Source organism: Rhopalosiphum padi, chromosome 1, assembly GCF_020882245.1.
Source record: "Rhopalosiphum padi isolate XX-2018 chromosome 1, ASM2088224v1, whole genome shotgun sequence".
NCBI lineage: Eukaryota > Metazoa > Arthropoda > Insecta > Hemiptera > Aphididae > Rhopalosiphum > Rhopalosiphum padi.
The window spans coordinates 82987622-83013752 of record NC_083597.1 but is presented as its reverse complement, the minus strand read 5'-3'; the positions used below and the strand labels follow the sequence as shown (position 1 = coordinate 83013752).

General features: G+C 29.6%; 5 protein-coding genes across 6 annotated transcripts in view; 2 read left to right on the top strand and 3 right to left on the bottom strand.

Annotated features, from left to right (window-relative positions):
* Nucleotides 1-510: 510 nt before the first annotated feature.
* On the top strand, nucleotides 511-6175 carry LOC132917250 (fatty acid-binding protein, muscle-like). Its single transcript, XM_060977896.1, has 3 exons — nucleotides 511-743; nucleotides 3777-4060; nucleotides 5992-6175. The coding sequence occupies exons 1-3, from the start codon at nucleotides 671-673 to the stop codon at nucleotides 6043-6045; spliced, it is 411 nt and encodes a 136-aa protein (XP_060833879.1). The 5' UTR covers nucleotides 511-670; the 3' UTR covers nucleotides 6046-6175.
* A 1524-nt stretch (nucleotides 6176-7699) lies between these two features.
* LOC132927005 (serine/threonine-protein phosphatase PGAM5, mitochondrial-like) lies at nucleotides 7700-9156 on the bottom strand. Its single transcript, XM_060991451.1, has 4 exons — nucleotides 8940-9156; nucleotides 8262-8479; nucleotides 8046-8179; nucleotides 7700-7847 (listed from the first exon to the last, which is right to left on the bottom strand). Exons 1-4 carry the CDS (start codon nucleotides 9154-9156, stop codon nucleotides 7700-7702), a joined length of 717 nt encoding a protein of 238 aa, XP_060847434.1.
* Nucleotides 9157-9210: 54 nt separating this feature from the next.
* On the bottom strand, nucleotides 9211-12161 carry LOC132917246 (kinesin-II 95 kDa subunit). The gene is made up of 2 exons (XM_060977890.1): nucleotides 12022-12161; nucleotides 9211-11838 (listed from the first exon to the last, which is right to left on the bottom strand). Exon 2 carries the CDS (start codon nucleotides 11741-11743, stop codon nucleotides 9596-9598), a length of 2148 nt encoding a protein of 715 aa, XP_060833873.1. The 5' UTR covers nucleotides 11744-11838; nucleotides 12022-12161; the 3' UTR covers nucleotides 9211-9595.
* Nucleotides 12162-12777: 616 nt separating this feature from the next.
* LOC132917248 (protein arginine N-methyltransferase 3-like) lies at nucleotides 12778-16217 on the top strand. 2 transcript variants are annotated; one of them, XM_060977893.1, is made up of 8 exons: nucleotides 12778-12937; nucleotides 13090-13423; nucleotides 13788-13921; nucleotides 13992-14180; nucleotides 14466-14653; nucleotides 14727-14953; nucleotides 15060-15419; nucleotides 15997-16217. In XM_060977893.1, the coding sequence occupies exons 1-8, from the start codon at nucleotides 12917-12919 to the stop codon at nucleotides 16104-16106; spliced, it is 1563 nt and encodes a 520-aa protein (XP_060833876.1). In that variant the 5' UTR covers nucleotides 12778-12916; the 3' UTR covers nucleotides 16107-16217. The 2 variants fall into 2 exon arrangements, with proteins under 2 accessions (XP_060833876.1, XP_060833877.1); XM_060977894.1 differs by lacking the exon at nucleotides 12778-12937 and having other exon boundaries at nucleotides 13116-13249; nucleotides 13338-13423.
* LOC132917249 (alpha-N-acetylgalactosaminidase-like) overlaps nucleotides 16091-26131 on the bottom strand; it is a 40516-nt gene continuing 30475 nt past the window's right edge. The window contains exons 2-11 of the mRNA XM_060977895.1: nucleotides 19310-19372; nucleotides 19025-19221; nucleotides 18580-18754; nucleotides 17564-17738; nucleotides 17412-17506; nucleotides 17173-17334; nucleotides 16900-17097; nucleotides 16664-16828; nucleotides 16481-16562; nucleotides 16091-16337 (exon numbers count right to left, since the gene is read on the bottom strand). Of these exons, the coding sequence (XP_060833878.1) occupies nucleotides 16258-16337; nucleotides 16481-16562; nucleotides 16664-16828; nucleotides 16900-17097; nucleotides 17173-17334; nucleotides 17412-17506; nucleotides 17564-17738; nucleotides 18580-18754; nucleotides 19025-19194 (1302 nt within the window). The 5' untranslated portion in view covers nucleotides 19195-19221; nucleotides 19310-19372 and the 3' untranslated portion in view covers nucleotides 16091-16257. The remainder of the gene's footprint in view (nucleotides 16338-16480; nucleotides 16563-16663; nucleotides 16829-16899; nucleotides 17098-17172; nucleotides 17335-17411; nucleotides 17507-17563; nucleotides 17739-18579; nucleotides 18755-19024; nucleotides 19222-19309; nucleotides 19373-26131) is intronic.

Genomic DNA, 26131 nt, shown 5'->3' with positions numbered 1-26131 from the left:
TTGTTACGACACTTTTTATATTACAATTAATATGTATCTCTCAAAAGCCCATGTGGTAATTCAATTAATAAAATCATAATATGTTATTAGAGTTTTCATATTTTTTAGCGTAAAATAAATAGAAATAAAATTGCTACGTAGGTACTATAAATTATATGTAGTATGTAGAATTATGTTTTACAATAATTCACATATTAAGTTAAAATTTATTAAAAAAACAAAACGCGTAGATACTTATAATATAAATAATAACCATAGTTTGAACTTCAAAATTGTCGCCGAGGCGTCCATTTTACTATTATACCGATCAAAGTTGTAGGTACTTGATAATAATTTAAATCGGTTCAATTGATTTATTTTTTATAAATATGAACGTTTATATACGCATTCAAGAATGTATATTATGATATTTATGTAATCACGTTATTGATAAATGCGATATGAAAAAAATAAGGTAATCGTAAAATACATATAATATTTCTCACGTTCCTTTACTAAACATATAAAAGCCTCCGACCAGATACGAATTGAACATAAAGTGCATGTTAGATGTTGACTATAAATTCACACAGTACCTTTATACGCGTATACAGTAATCGTTTGACCGCCGGAAAGAAAAATTAAAACAGTTTTTTATTGGTTTGCAGTCAGTAAAACTAAATAGTAAAGAATGTCTCTGATTTTTGATAAAAAGTTCAAGCTGGAAACCAGCGAAAATTTTGATGAATTCTGTAAAGCTCTGGGTAAGTTTTTAATCAATAATTTATAATTTATATAGTAGTTTATTATAAAATATAATACCTACCTATCTTTCTTTTATTATATTAATATTATACATATCATTTTTAAATAAGTAGAAAATTAATAGATACACTATAGCAACCTATTGATAACATTTGATTTAATAACACAACATTACTCGTTTCTGGACTTAACAACAAATGTAAAGAAATGTAATAAATATGTTTTGTTTAATTATCTTTTAAGTTATAAAATAATACTCTATAATATACTAAAAAAAATCAGATTATTATATTTACACCATATTAATATCAAATAAAAATCCTATAAAATATGTGTCATATGTCACTAACTCACAACATTAATTAATTATTGATGTAAATTAAATAAATTAGTATAACTGTATAGTAGGTAGTCCAAAATGCATAAAGAAATAGATTGCTTTTACTGCTTTAGCTTCAAAATACTTGTTATCGTAAATCCTTTTCGTGTCAATAAAATTTAAATAGTTTCGTCGTCAACATAAATTGAGAAATAAACGAATCCATCCCGATACATACGTCATATACCATCATCTCCCATGTTTATATAGTATATCGACTTGATTGTATTAAAGGTGATGGGTCGTCGTAAATTTTAAATTTCAAAATTGCCTCGAATCTTGTTTGTTATATTGTATTTACCGTAGGTAGTAATATTTACTTCAGTCTAAAATGGAATCTAGACAAAATGATAAAAATATTAATTCAATTTTTCCTATAGAATTGTTTTTACTTTTTATTGCGTCAATATAATATATTATACTATTAATTTAATCTTAATTGTATTCAAGAATGAATTAGCATACACTATTGTGATTTAAGATATGTAAATACTTAGTTTAATTTATGATCGAAATACTATACTATTTAGTATTTTTAAGTTAATAAATATTTAATTACCATATTTAATAATTTATAACGCGAAATATCCATTTAATATTATTGTTATCATTATCTATAATAAGAAGTTTACCGTTGGCCCCGTTTGTTATTCGATTTACTTCAGTTTCCTAGGTATAATATTAATTATTAAATAATTTAAAAATAAATAAGTACGTGAACATATAATATGTTTAATAACTGCGATAACCGACGTTAAACTTGCATCCCGAGTAAAATATTATATTACACTGGCTGAATCGATACGAAAATCATTATAGTACCTAATTGAATACTTTAACGTTACAGACTAATGACTATTACTGTAATTAAATAAATTATGTATAACAATTTTAAAGTTTAAGTCAGTATTTTTAAAAATATTTGCAGGAAAACAGAATAAGAGAAAATAAGAAATTTTACGCAAATTCAGTTTTCAAAAAAATCGATTTTATTTTGTCGGTATAACTTGAAAACGAATATCCATATACGCTGGAAATTTAAAATTTTTACAAAAGCTTATAAGGTTATTCTCTATACATTACATTATAAATTTTAAATTATTTTATAGGAATTCAGAAATTCATAAAATAATTTCTTTTATACCTATCTAAGATTTGAAAATATAATAAAAGGTTCTTTAAAAGTTTTTGAATCTATAAAAGTTCCTACCAGAAAATAACATTTATTATTTATCATGAGCATTTTAAGTTTAAACTGTTATTAAGATATTCAATATCTTATAGGTATTTGCTCATAAAATAACTATTTTTGATGTTTTAATATAAAATAATTAACGTAGATAGGTACTTGAAAATTTCACAAAATGTTTATTATAATCATTTTCTATGTATGATGAAATTTTCAAAATATTTAGACTGAGTCAAATTTACTATAGACATTTGAAATTTTTTTTAGTTAAATTTCTTTGTATGTCAATAGAAAAATTTTACCCAAAAAAAACCTAACCCGAAGAAAAAATTTGAAAATTTAATACACGATTTTACATAAGTTTTTCTTATAGATATGTAAAAATATTTAAAATACATTGGCACAATATATTTTTATAAGTATTTGAACTTTAAATGTTGACAAAATTAGTTACTAATTAACTACCTATAAATAAATTCATTGTTTTGTTATAATTTTGAGCTAAAATCATGTGAGGGAAAATAAAACTTTTACGTATATTATTATATTTTGTACACGCAAAGATGAGATAAAATGCAACAATTTTGACATAAGTTAATTCAATCTACTGTATTAATTATACAGTAAATTACTTTATTTAATAGCCAATAGAGTAATAGTAACACCAAAAAAACATAGCATGAAATATACTTAGTGATATAGCCGATATAGACTGATAGATCGTTTCCGCTCAGATAGTTTTTCGTATACAATGATAAGTCATTGAATTCAAATTTAACACATCCATCACAGTGACCCGTTATTAATACTTACGATAATATAGCAAAGCCGCGCGTAGGTATAATACTCACTTTTTTTTGTTTTGAATTATATAGACTATAGTATTTATTTATTAGCGCTGTTTACCGATGTTTCCGTTTATTGATATTGTATAGGTCCCTCGTCGATAATACAGAAAAAAAGTTAAGTCTATGTGTTATAATAAATTATAATAAATAATAATTAAGCGTTTCTACGACCTTTAGACTCGTCGCTGCGTCTGTATTTACGCACCGGATAACTACTGCAACAACAACATATTGTACGTAACGTTTCAGGTATAAATGACGTGTGATAATATCGTATATATAAGTACTTACTAAAAGCAACAAACACATTGTTATAATTTATAATCATTCTTACACGCAATATTAGTAGATATATATGCCCGCGTATTGATCTACATTCTGAAATGAGGTAATAGACAATGTAGAAATTATAGGAAAGTAAATAATAACAAGTAAATAATATAATATAATATTATTGTATAATACCTAAATATTACCGCCGTTACCAGTATGAATCGAAAACAGAAAAAAATTGATGATATAGTTGAAGACGTCTGTTAACGTTTAGATTACAATAATCATATCATGTACCTATCGTATGTTTGAAAATGATTCTACTCGGGTGAATCTTCTGCAGGTGTTATTGAGGTGATGCGCACGTTGGGCAAAGTCATGACTCCGGTGGTGGAGCTGACCAAAAACCAGGACGGTAAGTATGTGTTGACGTGCAACACAATGATCAGAAACACATCGATCGAGTTCAACCTTGGCGAGGAATTCGTCGAAGAAACATTAGACGCCCATAAAGTGAGGTCGATCATCACTCAGGAGGGCAACAAGCTGGTGCACATTCAAAAAGGTTTAAGCAATAGAAAAGAGACAACGATAATCAGAGAATTTGAACCCGATCAACTCAAAATGGTAATAGTTATCTAAACCAGCGTTTCTCAGCCAGGGGGTCGCGATAACCTTGACTGGGGGTCGCGTAGGTCAAAAATAATAAAACGCTGATTTACAAAATGTATACCTTTTTAGTTTTTATTTAAAACTCTTTATTGAAAAAAAAATACTTAAAATAATAATATTAAAATTAGCCGATAAGGATATATATAAAAAAAAATGAATAAACATTATAAAATAAATAATTAGTGTGATCGTTGAATGATAGGATATTTTTATTTTTCAAATTTGTACTTAATATAGATGGAGGGGGAGGGGAAGCGAAGTGATTGACTATATTTTATACCTATTTTGAGGGACGCGATACTAAAAAGGTTGAGAAACGATGATCTAAAGATTCTAAACTATTCCTTCTAAACGAATCATGATGTTTAATAAACTACCCTTTCAGGGACTTGTCTCGTAACTGACGTAACTTGTGTAGTATTTGTACATTTTACATTCCCTTATTTCAACATTTTAAGCAACAATTCAAACTTAAGTACCAATAGTCAGCCACATACTATAATCACTAATTATTGTAAACCATCTAAGGTTTTAATGTGCCAGGATAACAAATAAAAAATATAACATTTTAAGAATACTTAAAAATGGCCACTTTATGATAGTTACGATTTCCTCGCATAAATATGGTTTGTACTCTATATACGCATCTCCGAAAATAAGCAGTTTAGTTATACCACTGTCTAGTCTAGTTCACATAATATTATTATTATTCATCATATATATTTGTGATTATCTATTAATTATTATAAATAACGATAAATATAATACGCATTAGTCGCGTGCCCAGCGCTCTTTTATTATATTTTATACTATTTGAATAATAATACACAGCTATGTGATTAGTATAAACATTAATCAGTAATAACTAATTATTATATATGCTTCGTTATCATAATGGTTAAAAATATTCAATTTTTTTATTAACGTATTCACCGTGTTCTTACATTAGGTATATTTATAATTTATATACAATCATAGTCCACGATCACTGATCAATTATGATATATTTGCATGTGATTAGGTACTATTAAGTTGCAACTTATAAGTTCGGAGTTCCATTCATAATAATAAATATTTATTAATTATTTCGTAATGGAAAATAATATATTGCTCTTGGTTGAGACTTGAGGTAAATATAATTTGGTATCTCAAATTCTCAAACAGCACGCAAAACTACCTATAAGCATTGATTATAAATACTAGTATTTATAAATTATAATCAATGCTATAGCCTATAAGGTACCTACTTAAAAGGTTTGATCACAGCTAGAATGTCTATTGTCTATAAAAAAAATAATGCATACATATTTTAGAATTTTGAGTTTCAGTAAAAGTATTAGGTACTTATGAAGAATTTACTTCATCAAAATAAATTAAAAACAATTTTTTTCTATAGCTGGGTTTGCGTAAAAATCTTGCTTTTCTCTATTTTTTTCTCAATTATTAACAACTCCAAGGATTAATAATTATTTACTTTTTTCCTACCAAAGTACTAACTAGTAACTAGTGAACTAGATTCACTTTTTAGTTTCCTATCGGGATATACATAATGGAGTTGAAGCATTTTTATTGCTCCAAAGGGTAGTGGCAGACACATACGCCATTATAAGCACAATGTCATCATTGTTCAACTCCGAACTTAAAATTTAAACCAGTTTTAATTACAATCAAGGTAGTTATAATACATATTATAACTACCTTGGTCGCAATTATTATAGATACGATACGATATAAGCGCACTCTACATACGTGGTCGGGATCACAATTAATATTATATTATTAATTACAAGTTTTTTTAGTTCTTATAATGCAAAAGCGTTATATTAATATTATTGTATAATGTATACATAGATACTAATAATTATGTGCTTATATGTATTTTTTAGTCGATGACTGCTGATGGAGTCACGTGTACAAGGATTTACAAACCAATCAAATAAATACGTCATTACACGTTCGAACTATTACTTCTGCAGTATACCTACCTTTATATATTGTAATATTATATTCAGAAATTTAAACTGAAATTTGACTTACTGTAATATATTTTAAACATTAAATACATAATAATACGTTTATTTTATGACTACACGAACTAAACTTATACTTATTCTAGTTTTGAGTTAATTTAATCATTCTTTACATGATTTGCTACCAGTGAATACGATAGTGTAGGTATCATATTATTATTTTCAATTTTGTCATGGTGTTCTCATTCATTCGTTGGTATGCAAATGCCCCATAATTGCCTACCCAAAACGCCGTTAAATATCGAAAGATTATTTCAATAAATAAAAATGTATAACAAAAACATTATTATCTCAAAATTTTTTTTTACAGTATAAGCCTTTAATAGTAAAATATACTAATATTTCAGTTTATATTCTAGAAAAAAAAATGATTTTACATCATGTAGACATTAGACAAACATTTTAAGTTAATCAATAAATTCAAAGATTTGAAGTGATGAGTAGTATATCAATTGACAGAAAAATACTAAAATATAATATAGAAGAATGAAAAAAAAACGCAACTAGAAAAATATGCATATTAAGAATGAATAACCACCTATTAGCCATGTAGCACGTAGGTGAGGTTGAGGATAATGATAATTAATAATACTAAATGTTTTGACTGTAACTATTTATTTTACTAATCTTTAGCTCTATCATTAGGGCTAGGCATTTCATGCCCTAAAAATCACTAAATTTGCTATTAAAAAAGTGTATTTGTACTTTGTAGTAAATAATATTATATGATACATAAATAGATAAATTTGATTATATAGATTAATTTGATTCATTATCTGAGATAATTATTTTCCTTTTCTCAGATTTGTTTTCATCTTACATTGAGTTTTAGTTTAAAATTTACATTGAACTAGGAAATTATTTTAAGTTGTGAATTAAAAACTTACCCATTCATATAAATAATTGTCAAGTATGCACTTATAAATGAAAAATGGTGAAATATGCAAAATATGCAACTATAAATTTTAAATATAAACTCGTATTGCTATGAAACAAATTTCTATATAACTTAGCTATGTTTTTAATGATTATTTAAAAACATGCAAACTCCTAGTATTACAACAATAGTTTGAGTGTATGAATATTGCACTATTTACATTGTGTCGTTTATATCTAAGTAGGCAAATATAAAAAAACACGAGAGAACTAAGCAAATATTGCAGGAGTAGCCCAATCATTTAAAAATGTTAACAATATTTACAAACGTTTTTTTATAAATCTTAATTTGAATGAGTATATTTTTTATTTATAACATTATTTTCTTGTACCAGATGTTTGATATTTTAAGAAAAAAATATTGATACGTTCATGTATTAAATTAATTTAATTTTAATAATAACTTTTTAAAGCACTGTATAGCAGAAAATTTTCACTTTACATCTAAAAAATATTTACTAAAAAGTCATTTTCCAATACTACGATCAGCATCCCAAATAAAGCGTTTGATATAGGTATGACAACACATTATTTTATGCTTAATTTAAATAAATATTGATCAAAACATGTATAACATTTCAGTACTTTTAATTCATTCAATAATAAATTGATAATTTGTAAGTAGTACTTAATGACTAATAGCATCTGGTGGCATGTATCCTGAATTACTATAACATCGTAAGGCTACTCTTCCATTAGGAAAAACAGAAAGCCAAGTAATACTTGCATGATCTAAGCTCAAACGTAACCATGCCTCTGGTGTCAACTGCAATGATCTATAACACAGGAATACAAAAACACAATAATGAAGTTAAAACAAGAGCAAAACAAAGTTTTTTTTAAATAGCGAAAAACCTATTTCTAAAATAAAATTGTAGGTTTTGTTAAGGTTATCAATACCTATGATTTCACATTTTTATCATCTACAACTAAGGATTAAATGCTTTTACACAATAAATAAATATTAAAATTACCTCATAACAAAATATCTTATAACATTTGCATGGCAAACTATTAATTCATAAGAGTCTTCTTTTTGTTCAGGTGGCGCCCTATGAATGAATTTTCGAAAAGCCGCCTCTATACGAGCTCCATCCCTATAGAACTGCTAAACATAATAATAACAATTTATGTAGGTTTATTATATGCAAAATATATAAGAGGTAAATATTTAATAAATTGAAGTTTACATATAACTCAGGTTTCCAGTGTTTGGATGGCGGATCTGGTTGTACTGGGGCTCCTTCCATTAATAAATCAGATGATGTTAGAGGAATATTTGCAGGCAATTGTTTTTGAATTATCGAACAAGTTTCCATTGCTCGAGTCATTGTTGACTGTGTAATTGTTGTCCATGGATAATTCAATATACTTAAGCGCTCACCGGTGAACAGAGCTTGTTTTCTCCCTGCAAGTAAATATTTTTTGAATTATAAACAATTTAATAAAAATATAGTAAATATCATAATTCAATTGTAGATAATAAATAAATACAGTAGAAAAACATTATTATTTAAACATATATAAATATATTATAAATGTAAATGTTTTATAAAGGTAGTGGTTATTGATTTAATATTGAATAAAGAGGGTAAGTTATCATAATAGTTTTTGTCTTGTTATTTATTAATATAGTTTACAAAACTGAAAATATTATCCATATTTAAGATAACAGTATATAAATAAAATTAACATTATTAGGCATATTTCATCACCATAGAATAAGTCAAATTTTCCTATTGAAATAAATAGTTCTATCAAGATACTAGTATTTAATAATAAACTTTGATTTAAATGAATTCATTCACATTTAAATATTTTCTTTGGACACAAAAATTTGTTATTATTCATTGATATTAGATACATACCTAATTCAGTCAACTTTCTTTCTCCGTCAGTCTCACCAGATACATTGTACTGGCCATGTCTAATAAGGAAAATGTGCCTTGTTGCAGAGGACTTTTGGTTTTCAATTTTCTTTTCATACTTATCTTGAAGCTCTGGTTTATTTGAGTCAACTGGTTTTACTAGACTTTTAGGTTGTCGCCTGAAAATGTATATGTTGACAAACACATTCAAAAACATTTACATGTGATAAAAGAAAAAGGTTAAGAATAAATAAAGAACAAATAAGAAATATATAGTATAAAATATAATTTATTAGTGTCATTCATTGTGCTGAAAGACTAGACAATATGACTATGTTAGTTTTGATTAGGACTTATTTTGCAATAAGCAAATAAAAAACAATTGAGATTATAAAGCAAAACATTAGTAATAGAAAATAGGAAACTAAATAAAATAAATTTTTCTTAAAGGTGACTAGGAATGTGAAAGAACATACAAAAGCAAAATATTAATAAATAAATATACCTATAGGTATTAGGTACTTAATATATATATCAGTGAGCAGAATATAAATTTAACAATGCAGTCTTATTTGATAGTAGTTGTTAGTATTCAAATATTATAAAATTAACAACATAAATATTTGGTGCACAAATTCAAGCATCCAGCAAATATTTTATTTTGGTATTAAGCCTCGTGCTCTAGGGTAGTTTTTATTTGAAGTGGGTTTAATCTTAGGTCCAACAGCACTGCGTACACTTTTGGGCCGTTCTGCAATTGATGCATCAACCTGCAGATCATCCTCAACTTTTAATGCTTCATCAAGCATTGATAATAATGAAGGAGAAATTTCTGGTTTCTTATACTCTTCTAATTTATGTTCAAGTGTAAGTAAATTTAATGTTATTAAATTCTCATTTCTTCTTGTATTGATCACACCATTAATGCAGCCACGTGTGTGGCCTTCTAATTGATTACTAACCATGCGCCACTCATTGGTATCATCATCATAATATAATCTATCTTTAACACTCTGAAGTTCATCTTGAGGTATAAAATTTGACATTATTATATTACCAAGTTTTAATTGACGAGTCATTGCTTCTTGATTTGACTCAATGTCTCTTCGTTGATTTGAGTATTCATCTTCTTTAACTTTTAATTCTCCTTTAAGGCTTTGATAAAGAACCATTAATTTGTCAAATTTAGCTTGTTTAGATTCTACTTCTTCCAGCAATGTTGAATAAGTTTCCCTGATTGACTCAGTATAACCAGCAATTTCTTCTAAATTTTTAGCTAGTTCTTGTTCCATTTTTATTTCTTCCTGAATTTCTTTATTACGTTTATCAATTTGACTTTGCTGTTCATATAAATGATCTGTTATAGATTTTCCTCCTCTTAACACACTGCTTTCCATGGACTGAATACGAGTAATCAATGAAGCCATAAAATCCATTTCTTCGGCAACTTTAGCCTTTTCTAATTCTATATCGTATAACATTCGATTTTGATCATCAGTAGATAAATTTTCTTTATTTTCTAATATATTGTTACGTTTTTCATTTAGATCTTGTTGTTGTTTTTCCAAGAATTTAGTATGTTCTTGAAGATTTTCCACATCATAATTTTTTTCCTCATGTTTTCCTTTTTTAGAAGTAACTTTTTTTGATGATTTTTCATTTAAAATGTTACGTAGCTTTGATATTTCATCCTGATATTGTCTAATTAAAGCATCCTTCGGGTCTTCATTAACACGTGGTGCATTATGTATATTTTTTGCTCTATTAGCATAGCGTAAAGTTGTTAGTGTTTCATCCCAGTTATAACTGGCTGGACCAATATTAGCAATCATCAATGTTTTTGAATTACCGCCTAATGAATCTTGTAATAATCGAGTGAGTTTGGAATCTCTGTATGGTATATGCGAGGAATTTTCTTCTACAAGTGCGTGTATAACATTTCCTAAAGTAGATAGTGAAAGATTTATTTTTCCAGCTTCTTTGAGCCTTTGGCCGGTAGCTCCACTCTTACTCTGTCTTTCACTACCTGCTAAATCAACGAGGTTCAATTTACCAACCCTAATACGTTCGGTTGAACTTTTTATTTCAACAGTAACTGTAAAAATAGCATGACTCCTAGAACTATGTTCATTCATGTCTGTAGCACCAATTGTTCGATTTTTATTACCTTCTTGCATTACTTTTAAGATTTCTTGGACGTTTTTACAAATATATTTGTTTAAATTATTTACATAAACTCCAACATCTTTGTCTTCACGAAGGTCACATTTTCCTTTGGATTTTGCTTCTAACAAATCATGAATTTCTTCCTGGTATATTTCCAAGTATGAAGAAAACACTAAATATTGTTTGTTATTTGACTGTTCAATAGTTTGGAAAATCTGTTCAAAAGTTCTGGGTATTATTCCACGGTTCTTTTGTTCAGATAAAGGAAGTTTTTCATCACGGATTCCTTCCATTGTAAATGTTTTACCAGTTCCAGTCTGCCCATATGCAAAAATAGTAGCGTTAAATCCATTCAAAATAGATTCAATGAGTGGATGGACCATTTTTTTATACAGCTCTTCTTGAGTGGAATTCCAATCAAAAACAGAATCAAATGTAAACTGTTTATATTCAGAATCATCATTCTTGGGAACAGCAACAGCAACAGAATTATCATCTTTGGATATTTTCACAACTTCTGTATACCCATTGGACACTTCTTTAGAACTCATCGGTCTACATCTCACAATCACTTGGATGTTTTCTTTTTTCGTTTTAGCTGAAGGCTGACGGCCACTTCGTTTTGTCGATGTTTCCATTTTGCAGTGGTTTAGCGGTAGTAGTGAAATATTTTATGTATGAACAAGACTGACGGACAGGAATAGTAAATATTTTAATGAGGTTGAATTAACACCTGAAAAAAAACGTTAAAAACACACTCCTGTCACAGTTGAACATTAATATTATATTGGATATTTAGGCGAAGCGATAGATGTTGTTCACAAAGAACAAACAAGAAGATATAAAAATATTATTGTTTGAATATTAGACACAAAACCGTCTGCGCACTAGAACACAAGCAGAGCGACACACTTACTTGTCCCAGTTAGAATCCCATTTCGATTCCTTGTTCTCGAATATTTTATAGTACCGCTGTTCTACTTCATTCTGTACCAGGGCTTCGGTTTCGTTTGATTCTAGAAACGAGAACACTGCGAAACCACTAACGGCACCGACACCAGTGGACAGCGCTAACGTGCTTAGGAAATGTTTGTTAAAGTATTTCGCCATGTGATTTGCAATAATAAATATGTACAAAAATACGTATCACCATAAAGGTATTCTAAACAAGTCGTCCTAATAAGGGTCTATTATGCGAGAACACAAGCACAACGAGAAACGATGCCCATTAATTATATATAGTCATGTATAGTATGACTAGTTGTTATATTATAACGCACTCATCTTGTCTGGTGAATATAAAATATCAAATAATAACTTATGATTAATGATTGTTATTGAGTAGTAAATACTTAAAAGTAATCAGTAATCAGTACAGATATATACAATATTGTGTATTAAATATTAATAAAGCATATGGTACAATCGAAATATTGAATGACGAATACAGCACCAAGTTTAGAAGTTTACTACCGATATGGCAATAACCGATTGGCGATTACCGAAAACCGATATGACTCATGATGTTTTAATATCATAAATGGTCATAATAATATATCTTCCACTACGACCACGACCACAGTTTAAAAAGATTTGTTTTAAACTTCGACCTAGGTCCACTATATCTTATCTTTTTTCGGTTGTCTCTTATCACTACTCCACCACTCAATCAAGGTTAGGTTTGTTATCCGATAAAAACATGTTTTGAACTTTTGAATTTCGCGTTAAAACACTGATCCGGACTTGTAACTCGTGAGTGGCGAGTCGTGGTTTCCCAACAACAATAATAATCCCGTCTACTTTCTAGATATATGACCGATGACCCTACAGTCGTAAGTTTAAATTAACATAATTTGTTTTAAATTTCTAATCCGTTTTAACTTGATTTATAATAAATGTTGTAGGCATAAGCTTAAGTACCTATTGTGTCCGAATCGTCATTTTTGATTATATTAAAATCAATGTTTTACGATTTAATTTTCAGATGTCTGTAGATTCAGATTCTGACCACAGTTTCGGTGACTGGGTGGAAAGTGGACCAGATATGGTAAAATGTCTGTTCTGTGAACTGTTATATGATGATGTACCAGAAGCAATTGTTCACTGTGCTAAGGACCATAATTTTGATTTATCATTGGCAAAACGTAAGTATACCATGGATTTTTATTCTTATATCAAATGCATCAACTACACAAGAACTCAGATACAAGAAGATGAAAATTTTAATCCTAGTATGCTGTTTGAAGTTGACTCTCAGCCGTGGAATGATGATAAATACTTAACACCAGTTTTAAAAGATGATCCTTGGCTAATGATTGGTAAGAAAACTAAAAGACCTTATTATTAATTTATGGTTAAATTAAATTATTAAATCTATTAATAGATATATAACAGCACTGTAATCCATTTGGTAGGATATAAGTTTATCATTTGTTAAGAACTTCTCATAATACAAAACATTTTTTTTTTAATTTTGCTAAAATTAAATATTTATGAGTTAATATTGATTAACCAATTTAGTTATTCTAATTATTTTAATAATTTATTATAACTAGTTTTAAACTTATATTTATAATTTTGCTATGTTTATACCTATATTAGGTAAACTAAAAAAAATTAAATATTAAAATATTTCAAAGCTATTTTAATAATTGTTAAATTTATTTTATTTTTATTATCAAGATATTGATGATGTAGTTGAAGATGATAAAGAATCAGAATCTGGATATACAGTCAATTTTGAAAATAATCAGTTTACATTGTCTTCTGAACATTTTAGCCATATACAAAATAAAATTCAAACAGTTACTAAACAAGTGAGAACAACAACTGTTCTATTTATTTTAATTATTCTTATTGAAATAATTTTATATGCAATATCTTCAGCTGGAAGTAAAAGAAAAAGAACTAGCTGACGCATACAATCAAATGCTACAAATGAAAGATACATTAACAAAAGTTTTATCTGCTCGGCCAAATGATTCCATTAACACAGCATCTACTTTAAACTTAGAAGATGATCATGGCTATTTTGGTTCATATTCATCTGTTGACATTCACTATGAAATGCTTAAAGTAAAGAATTAATTACCTATTTATAGGTCATAGCAATAATTAAACTATACAGATACTCAATTCATTTGCCAAAATAACTTAAGAATTTCTATAAATGTTAGCTTGAAAATATCTTAAGTCCAATAACTTGTCTATTCTTGAATAGTTATAAATGTATAAATTATTTTTGTATTATAATAACTTTAATGTAGATAATGTTTAAATTTTTAAAAACATCAATAATTAAAGTCTTCTAAATAGAATGACAAATAATAACTGTTTAATAAGCAAATTAATCATTTTCAGGATAAAGTACGAACAGAAAGTTATTGCTCTGCTATATTATTGAATACGCCTTCATTTAATGGCAAAACTGTATTAGATTTAGGCACAGGTAGTGGAATACTATCTATGTTTATGGCCAAAGCACAAGCAGTTAAGGTTTTTGCAGTTGATGAAGCTGATATACTGTACAATGCTATGGACAATTTTAGGTATTTTAATTTTTAATATTCTTGTAAAAATATTAGTCAATTAATGAACAACAATATTATATTAAATTTTCAGAGAAAATGGATTTGATGATGTGATTGTGCCAATCAAAGGAAGAATTGAGGATGTTAATTTACCTATTGAAAAAGTTGATGCTATTGTTTCTGAATGGATGGGATATTTTTTGTTATTTGAATCAATGTTAGATAGTTTAATATTTGCCCGTGACAAATATTTAAATAAAAATGGAATTATGTTGCCAAATGAATGTAACCTATTTATCTGTGGTGTGAGTGATATGGGTGAGAATAAATAATAATTCAATTTTAGTATTTATTATGATATTTTTTATAATTAAAATTGTTTTTTATATTTACTTGTAATTTATCTTTTTTTAACAATTTATAGATAGATATGATGAAATATTAGGATTTTGGTCAGATGTATATGGTTTTCGTATGCCTTCATTAAGGACAGAAACTTTAAACAAAGCACAAGTTGAAATTGTACCTGTTGACCAAATTGTTACTGAAGAATGTAAACTTTGCACTTTTGACATGTATACATGTGATACTAATTCTACTAATTTTAAAGTAGAATTTAAACTTAATGTTAAAAAAACATGTTCAATGACTAGTATAGTTGGATACTTTGATTCAAGATTTGATAATGATAACACAGTGATTTTATCAACAGCACCAAACTGTCCACCCACTCATTGGAAACAGACAGTATTTCTTCTACATGATCCAATTGATGTGAATGAAGGTAATTTTTTCAGTTCTTAATAAATTTGAGATTTATTTAGTATAATAAACCATTAGTTTGCAAAAATAGAGGTTCATTTAATTTAAATATTTACTTTAAAATTCTTTTTAATTCTTTGCGATTTAAAATTAGTTTTAGAACATAAAAAAAAACTTTATAAAGTTTAATTTCTGAGCAACTATAATAAACTTAATACTCATTCATATTATAAGTTTTTCTAGTTACTTTAGTAAATTATTATTTTTTTCTAACTGGTATAGCGAAACTTAACCTTTTAAAACAATAATAGTATTTCAATAGCTTAAAAAAATATATACACTTTAACTTACAAATTATACATTAATAAAATAATTAATTACTGTGGTATATGTTTTCTTAAAGCAAATAATGTAAAAAACTGAATAATAAAAGTTTTATAAATAAAATTATAATTATTAATTGTTTTTTGGCTTTCAATGACATCATTAAAATACTTACAATGCATGTCAATAATTGATAGTAGATTGTTATGTATTTGATATTTGATGATTCAAAATAACAAATCTACTAGTAATTAATATCATAATTTAATTTTTAGGTGATATACTTGTTGGAGAATTCCAGTGTACCAGAAATATAAAACAAGTAAGATCTTTAATTGTCACAATCACTATAAATAATAAAAGCTATACTTATAATGTATCTTAAGAATTTGTAATTTGTTTTATATTATTGAGCAAAATCTAAGGCATATTTTTTGTTAGCCAACAAGTTATTAAATAAATAATATTTAAAAAATATAAACTTTACAATCTAAAATGTATTATTTATTTATATTGCCTTGGGATATTCTTGTTTATCACTTGAAAAACTGACTCTTGCTATTATCTGAACATGGTTTGTTTGAATTTTCTATGTTCATTCGCAAGAAAACCACTCCTGTTAGGATTTTCAATTAATTAATTAATTTAATTTAACAATCGATACACATTTAATTTAAGCTTATGAATAATTATTATAAAAATAATATAGTTAATTGTGCATATTAAATACTAAGCTTAAAAAAAATGATATTCTGTTACCTGAAGGAATTACTCGAACTTTTACTGGATCGCTTGATTTATAAATACAAGAGGATGGACTTTTTTCTTTTCCAAAAAGGTTCTATAATTATTAATTATATAGTACAATCAGATTATTTTAGTGTTAATAACTAATATAAAAATTAATTTTAACCTAGAAATTAATAAAAATATTTAACTCACAATAAGTGAATAACCATTAGGATTTTTGAGACCTAAATCTTCCAATGTTATATTGTACGGATAAGGAGCACCGTCAACACGGCGGCTTACAAATGCTACAGCATACGAATGGTATCCATTATTAAAAGGTTCAACTGGTCTAGTCCAAATATCAATACCTTTATCCTAATAAAAAAAACAATTAGTTATTATGACTAATGGTACATATTATAAACTAAATTTAAAGACAAACATACTCTAAACACTCTAGTGCCTTGTATACCAAGTTTGTCTTGATTGACTTCAATAACTTCTTTGTTTTGTAAAATTTCTTTAAATTGTGGGTGCACTTCTGTTAATTTATTTGACATCAATAATGGAGCAGCTAGTATTGCCCAAATAGCCATTTGTGTTTTACTTTGATCATATGTTAATCCAAAATTACCAATTAAAAGCTTAAAAAAATATATTAAAAATTAATTTTTTACACACATATTATATATTATATACATTTCTAAAAATGTAACTACCATGTCTGGATCATTCCAGTGTCCAGGTCCAGCGTATTTTGCCCAAAATTCTTGTTTTTGTGCAAAATAATCTGCTATTTTGATCATACTTTCCCACGAGTCATCAATATCATCATAGTTACGCCAAAGATTACAGTGTTTAGCCATTGATGCATAGTCAATCTGTTGGTGAAATTTACGGATTTTAATTTACAATCGACATTCGACAGTATAAAATATATACAAATTAGGATACTTACTAACATTCCCTTTTCTTCTTGATAAGCTGGCCAACTACAAGAATATACCATTGGTCTTCCAGTGTTATTTAAATGTCTTCCGAATTCAGGATAGCCTAATTAATTTAATTTAAAATATAATTTTTTATCATTTCAATGCTGTTTATCATTACCTTTATCCATGTGTCTAACGTTTGAATAACATCCATCTAGTTTGACGTAGTCAACATCCCATTCTGCAAATGTCTTAGCATCCAACTCTTCATGACCCAATACTCCAGGATATCCTGCACATGTCTTAGTACCCCAGTCTTCATATAATCCAAACTTAAGACCTTTAGAATGTACCTATTGATAATTTTCATAATTATTAAGATGATGCAAATACAGTATTTGTTTTCTTTCTAATCCCTATGGTCATGCCCAACGTGTCAAATTTGAGATCAGCAGAGCCAATCCTGTGTTTGTTAGCTTTAATATTTGAGTGACATATTATCAAATTTAAATTTAAATACATTTTCGATTTTTTTACGTTAGATTTTTTACAAAATTAAAATTTTTATGCTAGTTATGAGTATAACTGAAATTATGGTTTTTAAGGATAATGAACAATTATTGCTATCTGCATGTATGTGGTCTATTCCCACCAATAATACATTATGAATATTATAATCAACACGTAGCTTTACGTTAAACATTTTTAAATTCCAATTAGATCAAGTCGAGGAATCTTGTATAACATTTTCAAGTCTTAGGTATATTTAAATTAAATATTTATCAATTATTTTGATGTTTAAAACTTATTTGGACGTCAAAAATCTTGATATATATACTTTAGGTCTTATGAACAACTTTTTCATTTTTTTATCTGTAAAAGCGTAATTAGTTGTTGATTATACAAACATGTATACAACATTTTTACATTTTTTTAAGTCAAATTATTTTATAAATAAATTGGTTTAAAAGTTGTTACCTAGTAGAATCTAAGTAAGACAAGGCAAGACATCCCAACTTGTTTTCAAAGTCCTTATCGTATATAATAATTACATATAAATCAGTATTGAGTGGGAATTAAAATGAATCTTTTTAACATGAAATATGTCCAATTCGATTTACAGTGTCCTACCACGGGGTGGCAAGTGTCTTATTATTCGTTGAGTAATAATTTATCGAATTCCGTATTACTCACATAGTCTGATAAGGCTTTAATACCACTTGGGAACCTTATTTTGTCGGCTTCTAATTTTCCATCCGCCGATCTGTTCTTGGCCAACCAACAGTCGTCCACTATGACATAATTATAACCCAATTCAGAGTAGCCTTCGCTAACTAATAAATCCGCTGCTCTCATAAACAATTGTTCGCTGAAAAGTATGTAAAACAATTTTTTGATAAAAAAATATTTGCAATCCGAATTTGATCAAAACAATTTTAAAAAAAATTAAAATTTACCACTGAAAAGTTATTACTAAATAGGCAACATGTATTTTTTAAAAACTGAATTGATGTGTATAAATAAATTCTGAATTTTATTTTGAGAAGCACAACAATTGACATATTAAATGAATTGAACCGCTTAAACTAGAACACCCTTATTTACCACCCCATTTAGTTTTGACAAAATTTATACTGACTTGACACATTCGTCGGGGTACGTTTCGCAATCTGTGATGCACCTGTAACGCTGCCACGCAAGCCACCCCATCGGTGGTGTGAGTGCGAGCCCATTGTCGAGTCCATCAAGCCCTCGTATAGCCACGATGATCAAACAGCAAGCCCATCGCAGTGCTGTGGTGACGATCATTTTGACGGACACTTTTTTACCTTTATACTACGTTCAATATAATTCAGCAAAATCATTTTTGTTGTTATTTATTTTTAATTTTAGATTTAGTTTATTAAAAAAAAAATTTACTTACGTTCCTTGGTTACCGTCGTAGCGTCGTCGGCTCGACTTGCACCAAAAATGAACAACTACAGTAAGACGTATAACTGTATATATTACTCGACGTCCGGCACGTTTACAACTATTATATACTATACCATAACACAATATTGTTGTTCAATTATGTATTTCGTCGAGGGGTCGGCAGGTGTACACAGTATGTGTACAATACTCGTTATTATTATACACTATACTCAAGTCCTACCGGGTTAGACCGGTTTTTTCAACACACTAGTGTTGATACTTACGGCTTAGGAGACAGATATTTTAAATGTTATGTAAAAGTAAAACTCTTATCGCGCGCACGCTCTCGCATAACAAATTATCTACTAAATATTTCGAAATGTCCGTAATGAAATGGAAACTAAGATGTCAATATACACGCAGAGAGTCTTGCGCTTCATACAGTATTTAAATGATGAAACTACACAAACAATGGATTTTTAATGAATAATATTTGACTATGTCAAAAAAAAAATAATGAGTGTCAACCTTATCATGTGGAGAATTATGTTACCAATAAAAATAATAATAATATTAATATTTTTTTTCATTTTTTAATACTTAAATTATCTTATATATAGTACATATACCAAAAAATATTAGATACGTATTAATCAAATATAAAGTTCAAAGTTTCTTAAAAAGTTTTAATTGCTATAACGTTATTAAAATAATGTTTTTACATAATATTTAAATTCTATATAATAAAGTTTTAAAAATATTCAATAATAAGGTATTGGTATGAAATTTAACAATATTTATATATCTATGAATATTGACAAAATGGAGGAGAAGGTGTTTTAAACTCCTCTAACTACACCAATATGTAGATATAATATCAAATTGACGATTTCCGCCATTTTCTTATGTATTTTTTGTTTGGTTTATTGTATTTGTATTACAATTTATTATTTATTTCCTAATAAAACCATTCTACAAGACTACAACTATAATATAATATATTCTTAATAATATGGAAATTAGCATATAGTTTATACCTCAGAGCTCAGCAAACATTTCAAATGAAGAGATGTAACTTTTTTTGAAACCACTTAAAAATGTAATTCTCTACAAATGCAATTATATGCAATATATTATATGTTACGACTAAATGTAATAGAAGAGTTGACAATGGACAAATACATATAAGTAAACCGCACTGCGACAAACATTAACTAACGGCAACAAACAAGTAGGTAACAACAATAATATTTATAATAAATTACTTTCACTATTGAATGGTTTTGTTATTCTTATATTTTGTCACGGATTAGCAAATTATTATTAAAAAAAAAAAATTAACATCCGTTAATAATTACCAAATACCGAACACCACCAACTGGTCTGACATTGAAACATTTAATAGTTTGAAAAAATTAGGAATAATGTATACGCTATATGCCTATATATATATTTAATTTTATGATGACCTTAAAAAAATTGTAGCTTGGAGTATTTGCCCATAATACTCTCTGTCAAATCTAGTACTGTTAACTCCTATCGTACTTATTTATAATGATGACATTTTTATGTTTTATAAAAAAATAAAACTAGTCAGACTAGATATGTTAAAAATCATAGTTTTATAATTAATTTTAAATTTTGCACACAGTTAGTCGGGTCGTACACAAGTTTATTCTGTCACTTTTATATTGCTGCTTTCGAACCGTTCACCAAGTATTTAGAATTGTTCCGAATTGAAGTCGTCGTGCTTATACTATAATCGCGTTAATAGCCGCAAATTAGAGTATTCCTGAGGAACCGGTTATAATATATTATAGTTTCCCGTCAGAAAGGTTTGGCAGGAATTCTGCTCGGCGATTATTATGTCCATCAATTTATTACCGTATTGTTTGGGGATTCTGGTCGTTTAATAGATTCTATTCAGCGCAGATGACTGTGAAAGACTCCTCAAAGTTTTCGGGAATGATTAGTGTACTATGCACATCGTTCACGGATACTGTTCGTCGAAAACCCGTCAAATAATTGGATAATGTCAAAAGGTCGAGTTCTCGGCCGGTACGATCAACTGAACCGAATCCTTGACCGGATACCGCCGAACGTCTTCAACATTCTTTAAGATTAATTTGTAAGATCGACTTGACAGTGACAGTGAATTTCTTTAACGCATAAATATAATAATAATATAAAAATGTTACATATATTATACTGTGTTATTATCAATAACCCTTAAAATAAAATAATTAAAATGGTTTTTACCATAAAATGATTGTAGTTCTTAAAAGGCCTAACGGCTGTTAGTCTGTATGCAATGAGCCTAAAAAACTGTAGGCTGTATGGAAAAATAATAAGTAGTTCGCAAACGGGCTATCCCATTGCAAAGAGCCTAGTCTTAGGTATAGCTAGTTTTCATAAAAAAATTTTGTATGTTTTTTAAAAAAAAGTTCTACTTTTCTATAATTGATTTTCAAAAACACCCGCTAAAACTTTTTTCTGCGTACGTCCCTGCACGTCAACGTCGTACACTCGTAAATTTTACGAACAGATAAAAATATGAGTGTTCGTGGTCTGAAGACCTGCTGTGTAGTGAAATACTCCACCTCTACGATATATATAATAGAATACAACACATTAGTAGTGTAAAAAGTTTGGTGACCCAAGTTAAACACAAACGATATGTGGGGTTGGTTAAATTAAAAATAATAATTTAATACGACTTCACTGTACTGCAGTGAATTGATAGATGTCCGTAAACGTGAATTATTATATTATATTTGACGGTTATATTATATATTATATGAGTTTATTAAGTGAAAATATAAAGTAAAAGAATAATCAAAAAATCATCTACGTCATTTACATATTAGGTTAAGAAATTAAAAATTGTCGGTAATTTTTCGAAATTTAAATACTTTGCTAAATAAACAAACAACAACGACGTCAAAACATTCGCGTTGTCATGTTATATTTACATTGCCAATCAATCGATCGGAAATAGCTCACAGATGATATTACGATATATTTTATATTTATCATTATACGTATATAGTCCTTGGGAATATCCGACGTACGAATGCGTATATAATATATTAAACTCACTAAAATTACATAACTAGTCCATAAGCGTGCGCCCAGCGGAGGCCGGGTGGGCTGTGGCCCACCCTGCGATCCGTACCAAAATTTTTATACAAGTAATACATGTTCTAAACATAACGATTTTTGATTTTTCAAAAATCATAAAACATTAAATAGGTAGGTGAAAAATAACTGATACACAATAATAATAAATTAAATGACTTTAAAAATAAAATTGATAACATATTATGTCATATTACCATTACAGAATGCGAAATTGTATTAAACTGTGTTGGCAATTACAATATTTCTTATTTAATTTGAAAAAAATATGTATCTGTTTTTAATCATATGAATGATTTATGCGTTAAAAAGTGGGTGATTATGAGTAGGTAAGTTAAAGTATGTAACGTTTTAATATTGTTTCTTCCATCAGAGTTCAGGTTTCTTAATATTTATTGACTTAGCCCACCCTGCCACAAATGTCTGCGCACGCCTATGATAACTACATAAGTTAAAGTTTGTTAAATTAATTTAGGTATTATTAGTGTTATTTAAAATGTTTACATGTATAGTTAAATCGAAAGAAATGAAATATTATTATAATTAAAGAATAAAAACACACCTAAAAGTACAATATACAAATCGAAACCGTCGTTTTAAAATATTACACCTATACTGGCCGATTAGATACTCGCTGGCTAGTAATAAACACATCGCGATACCCGTCGTCAGGGAAATGATCGAAATTCCGGCGCCGATAACGGGCGAAACATATCTCGAGCTCACTTGCCTTTCATCAGTCCTCCTACACACTTAAAATCATCGTAATCTCTACACAGCATCATCGTTATTACAATGGCACTATCCACGTATGTTTGCTTTATAAGGTTTGAGTTGATGAACGGTGGTGTTGACGAAGTCGCCGACGACTATGACATTTCGATCCATATCATTCGCGAATTAAATAAAATACAACAGATGATCGTCCAGCGTATGGAAAGTCAATGCGGCGGAGCTGGCGCCAGCACATATACATCGGAAGCCATAGTCGTGGAGATATTAAAAATCGGCACGGGCGAAGATATCGAAACGCCTGATTTGCATACCGCCGAAGACGTTCAACCGCCACACTATGTAAAGAGCGATGATGTGGACTGCCCGGTGGCGATCCGGGAGTTGGCCGAGGAGAAGAGTGTCCTGGTCGGTTTGCCCGATCCGCACGCGGCCGCGGTCACAGACGAAAGCGTCGGCGTTGGTCCGTTGCCCCGCAGAAGGCGTTATTTCGCGTCTGCGTGGCGGCGGGTCAAACGCTCCGCTCTGCGTCTGTGCTGCTGCAGCGTGCGTTGAGACGGCGTCCGCAGGCACCACCCCTCCCCCTCCCCCCATCGCCCCCGAAGACGTCGGCGGACGACGGTTTCGAAATCAGGTAAGAGGGGGGGGGATACGAGACAGAGCACGGACGGTGCGCGGCGGTATGTCGCCCGAGCACGTTTTCCGGCCACTCGCGGACGGGCGGGTGTCGCGGGCGTCGCGAGTCCGGTTGTCGACGCGGTCGATCCACTACGGCGGTTTGGCGGGCGCCCGACAGCTTTCGGTTCGTGTGCGGAACGATGGTGGACGTTGACGACGGCGAACGGCTAGCGGTACCGACGTGGGCAACGATCCCGCCCCGGCGGTACACCTTGTCAGACGGCGGCACTGCAGGAGACGACTCGTCACGACGGAGGCGGCGGACACTTTTCGGCACCGGGCGAGTGACGATTGTGCTGAGCCGGGAACACGGACGTCAGCGGCGCCGGACCCGTGGAGACTGTGCGTTTCACAGGATCCGGTGGCGCGCGACTCCGCGGCTGCTACCGCGGTGGACAGACGCGGCCGACGACGGGACACGCCAGTGGCGAGAGGGAGAGCGTCACTCTCTTTTTCGTCGCGAGGCGAACCGAAGCCGGCCGGGTCGCGTCCATCCGGTGGCCGCCGATTCCGCAGGCTCAAATCTTCTTCGCTCGCCCCGTGCCGTTTTTGGTATCCGTCGCTCGTCCAAGAGTCGCCGTCTGCACCGCCGTCTGACGCGCGCACGACATCGCGCACTAGCCGCTCGCCGTCAACCATCGCACCCGCGGCCGAACCTGTCGAGCCTCGCCTTGCCGTCTAGTGGTCGTCGTATCGCGCGGCCGAGCGAAACGATCTCGTGACACTCGTCTGTTCGTGGGCCGGTCGGAAAACGTTGCGGAGGCTACCAGTGGCCTTTAATACATTGCTTTTTTGCACCGAAACGCCATCTCGTATCCCCCCCCCCTCTTGCCTGATTTCGTGTCGTCCTGTCGACGTTTTTTTTTTGTTTTCATCTTTTTATTATCATTGTTTTTTCTATTGTTCTTATTCAAAATTTAATGCTTTTTTCGTACACACACATTGTTAGCCCATATGGCAAATTTTTTCCGGAATTTTTTTTTATATCTCATTCATTCAATTTTTCTACTTTTCATAATTGTTTATACCATTTGGTACACTGTTTTATTTATCAAAATGTATGACATTTTTGACAGCTCTTATGGCAAGTTTTTTCTATAACTTTTTATATAATCAAAATGCATAATGTTGTTAGCCTTTTAGGCAAGCTTTTTTGTTATTAAAATATGAATAAATTGAAAATCATATTTACACAATGAATTACTGTTTTATATTTTATTTATGAGTATATAAATCAATAATAAAAAATTAACGATTTATAAAATCGTTAAAAAATGTTCAAAGCTTATTGCAAGAGATATTTAAAAGAAAGGCAGCAAAATAGGTTCAACAATTAGTAGTTAGATCCATCGAGAAGAACACTACTCGTAAGAATACACCGGGAAGACTGAGAAAAATAAGCAACTAGATATAGGTACTAAAGAGTGTTGTAGCAGCAGTAGAATATGACGGATGAACAGGAATTTGTAAAATGGTCATAAGAATTTGATGTGTGTTTTTTTTTGTTTTGTGTGTGTCTGTCATCACTTTTTGGAGTAGTAATAATGCTTCGATTTTTGACTATCGGATGAATAATGAGTGTCAACCTTATCATGTGGAGAATTATGTTACCAATATAAATAATAATAATATTAATATTTTTTTTCATTTTTTAATACTTAAATTATCTTATATATAGTACATATACCAAAAAATATTAGATACGTATAATCAAATATAAAGTTCAAAGTTTCTTAAAAAGTTTTAATTGCTATAACGTTATTAAAATAATGTTTTTACATAATATTCAAATTCTAAATAATGTAGTTTTAAAAATATTCAATAATTAGATATTGGTATCAAATTTAACAATATTTAAATATCTATGAATACTGACAAAATGGAGTAGAAGGTGTTTTAAACTCCTCTAACTACACCAATATGTAGATATAATATCAAATTGACGATTTCCGCCATTTTCTTATGTATTTTTTGTTTGGTTTATTGTATTTGTATTACAATTTATTATTTATTTCCTAATAAAACCATTCTACAAGACTACAACTATAATATAATATATTCTTAATAATATGGAAATTAGCATATAGTTTATACCTCAGAGCTCAGCAAACATTTCAAATGAAGAGATGTAACTTTTTTTGAAACCACTTAAAAATGTAATTCTCTACAAATGCAATTATATGCAATATATTATGAGTTACGACTAAGTGTAATAGAAGAGTTGACAATGGACAAATACATATAAGTAAACCGCACTGCGACAAACATTAACTAACGGCAACAA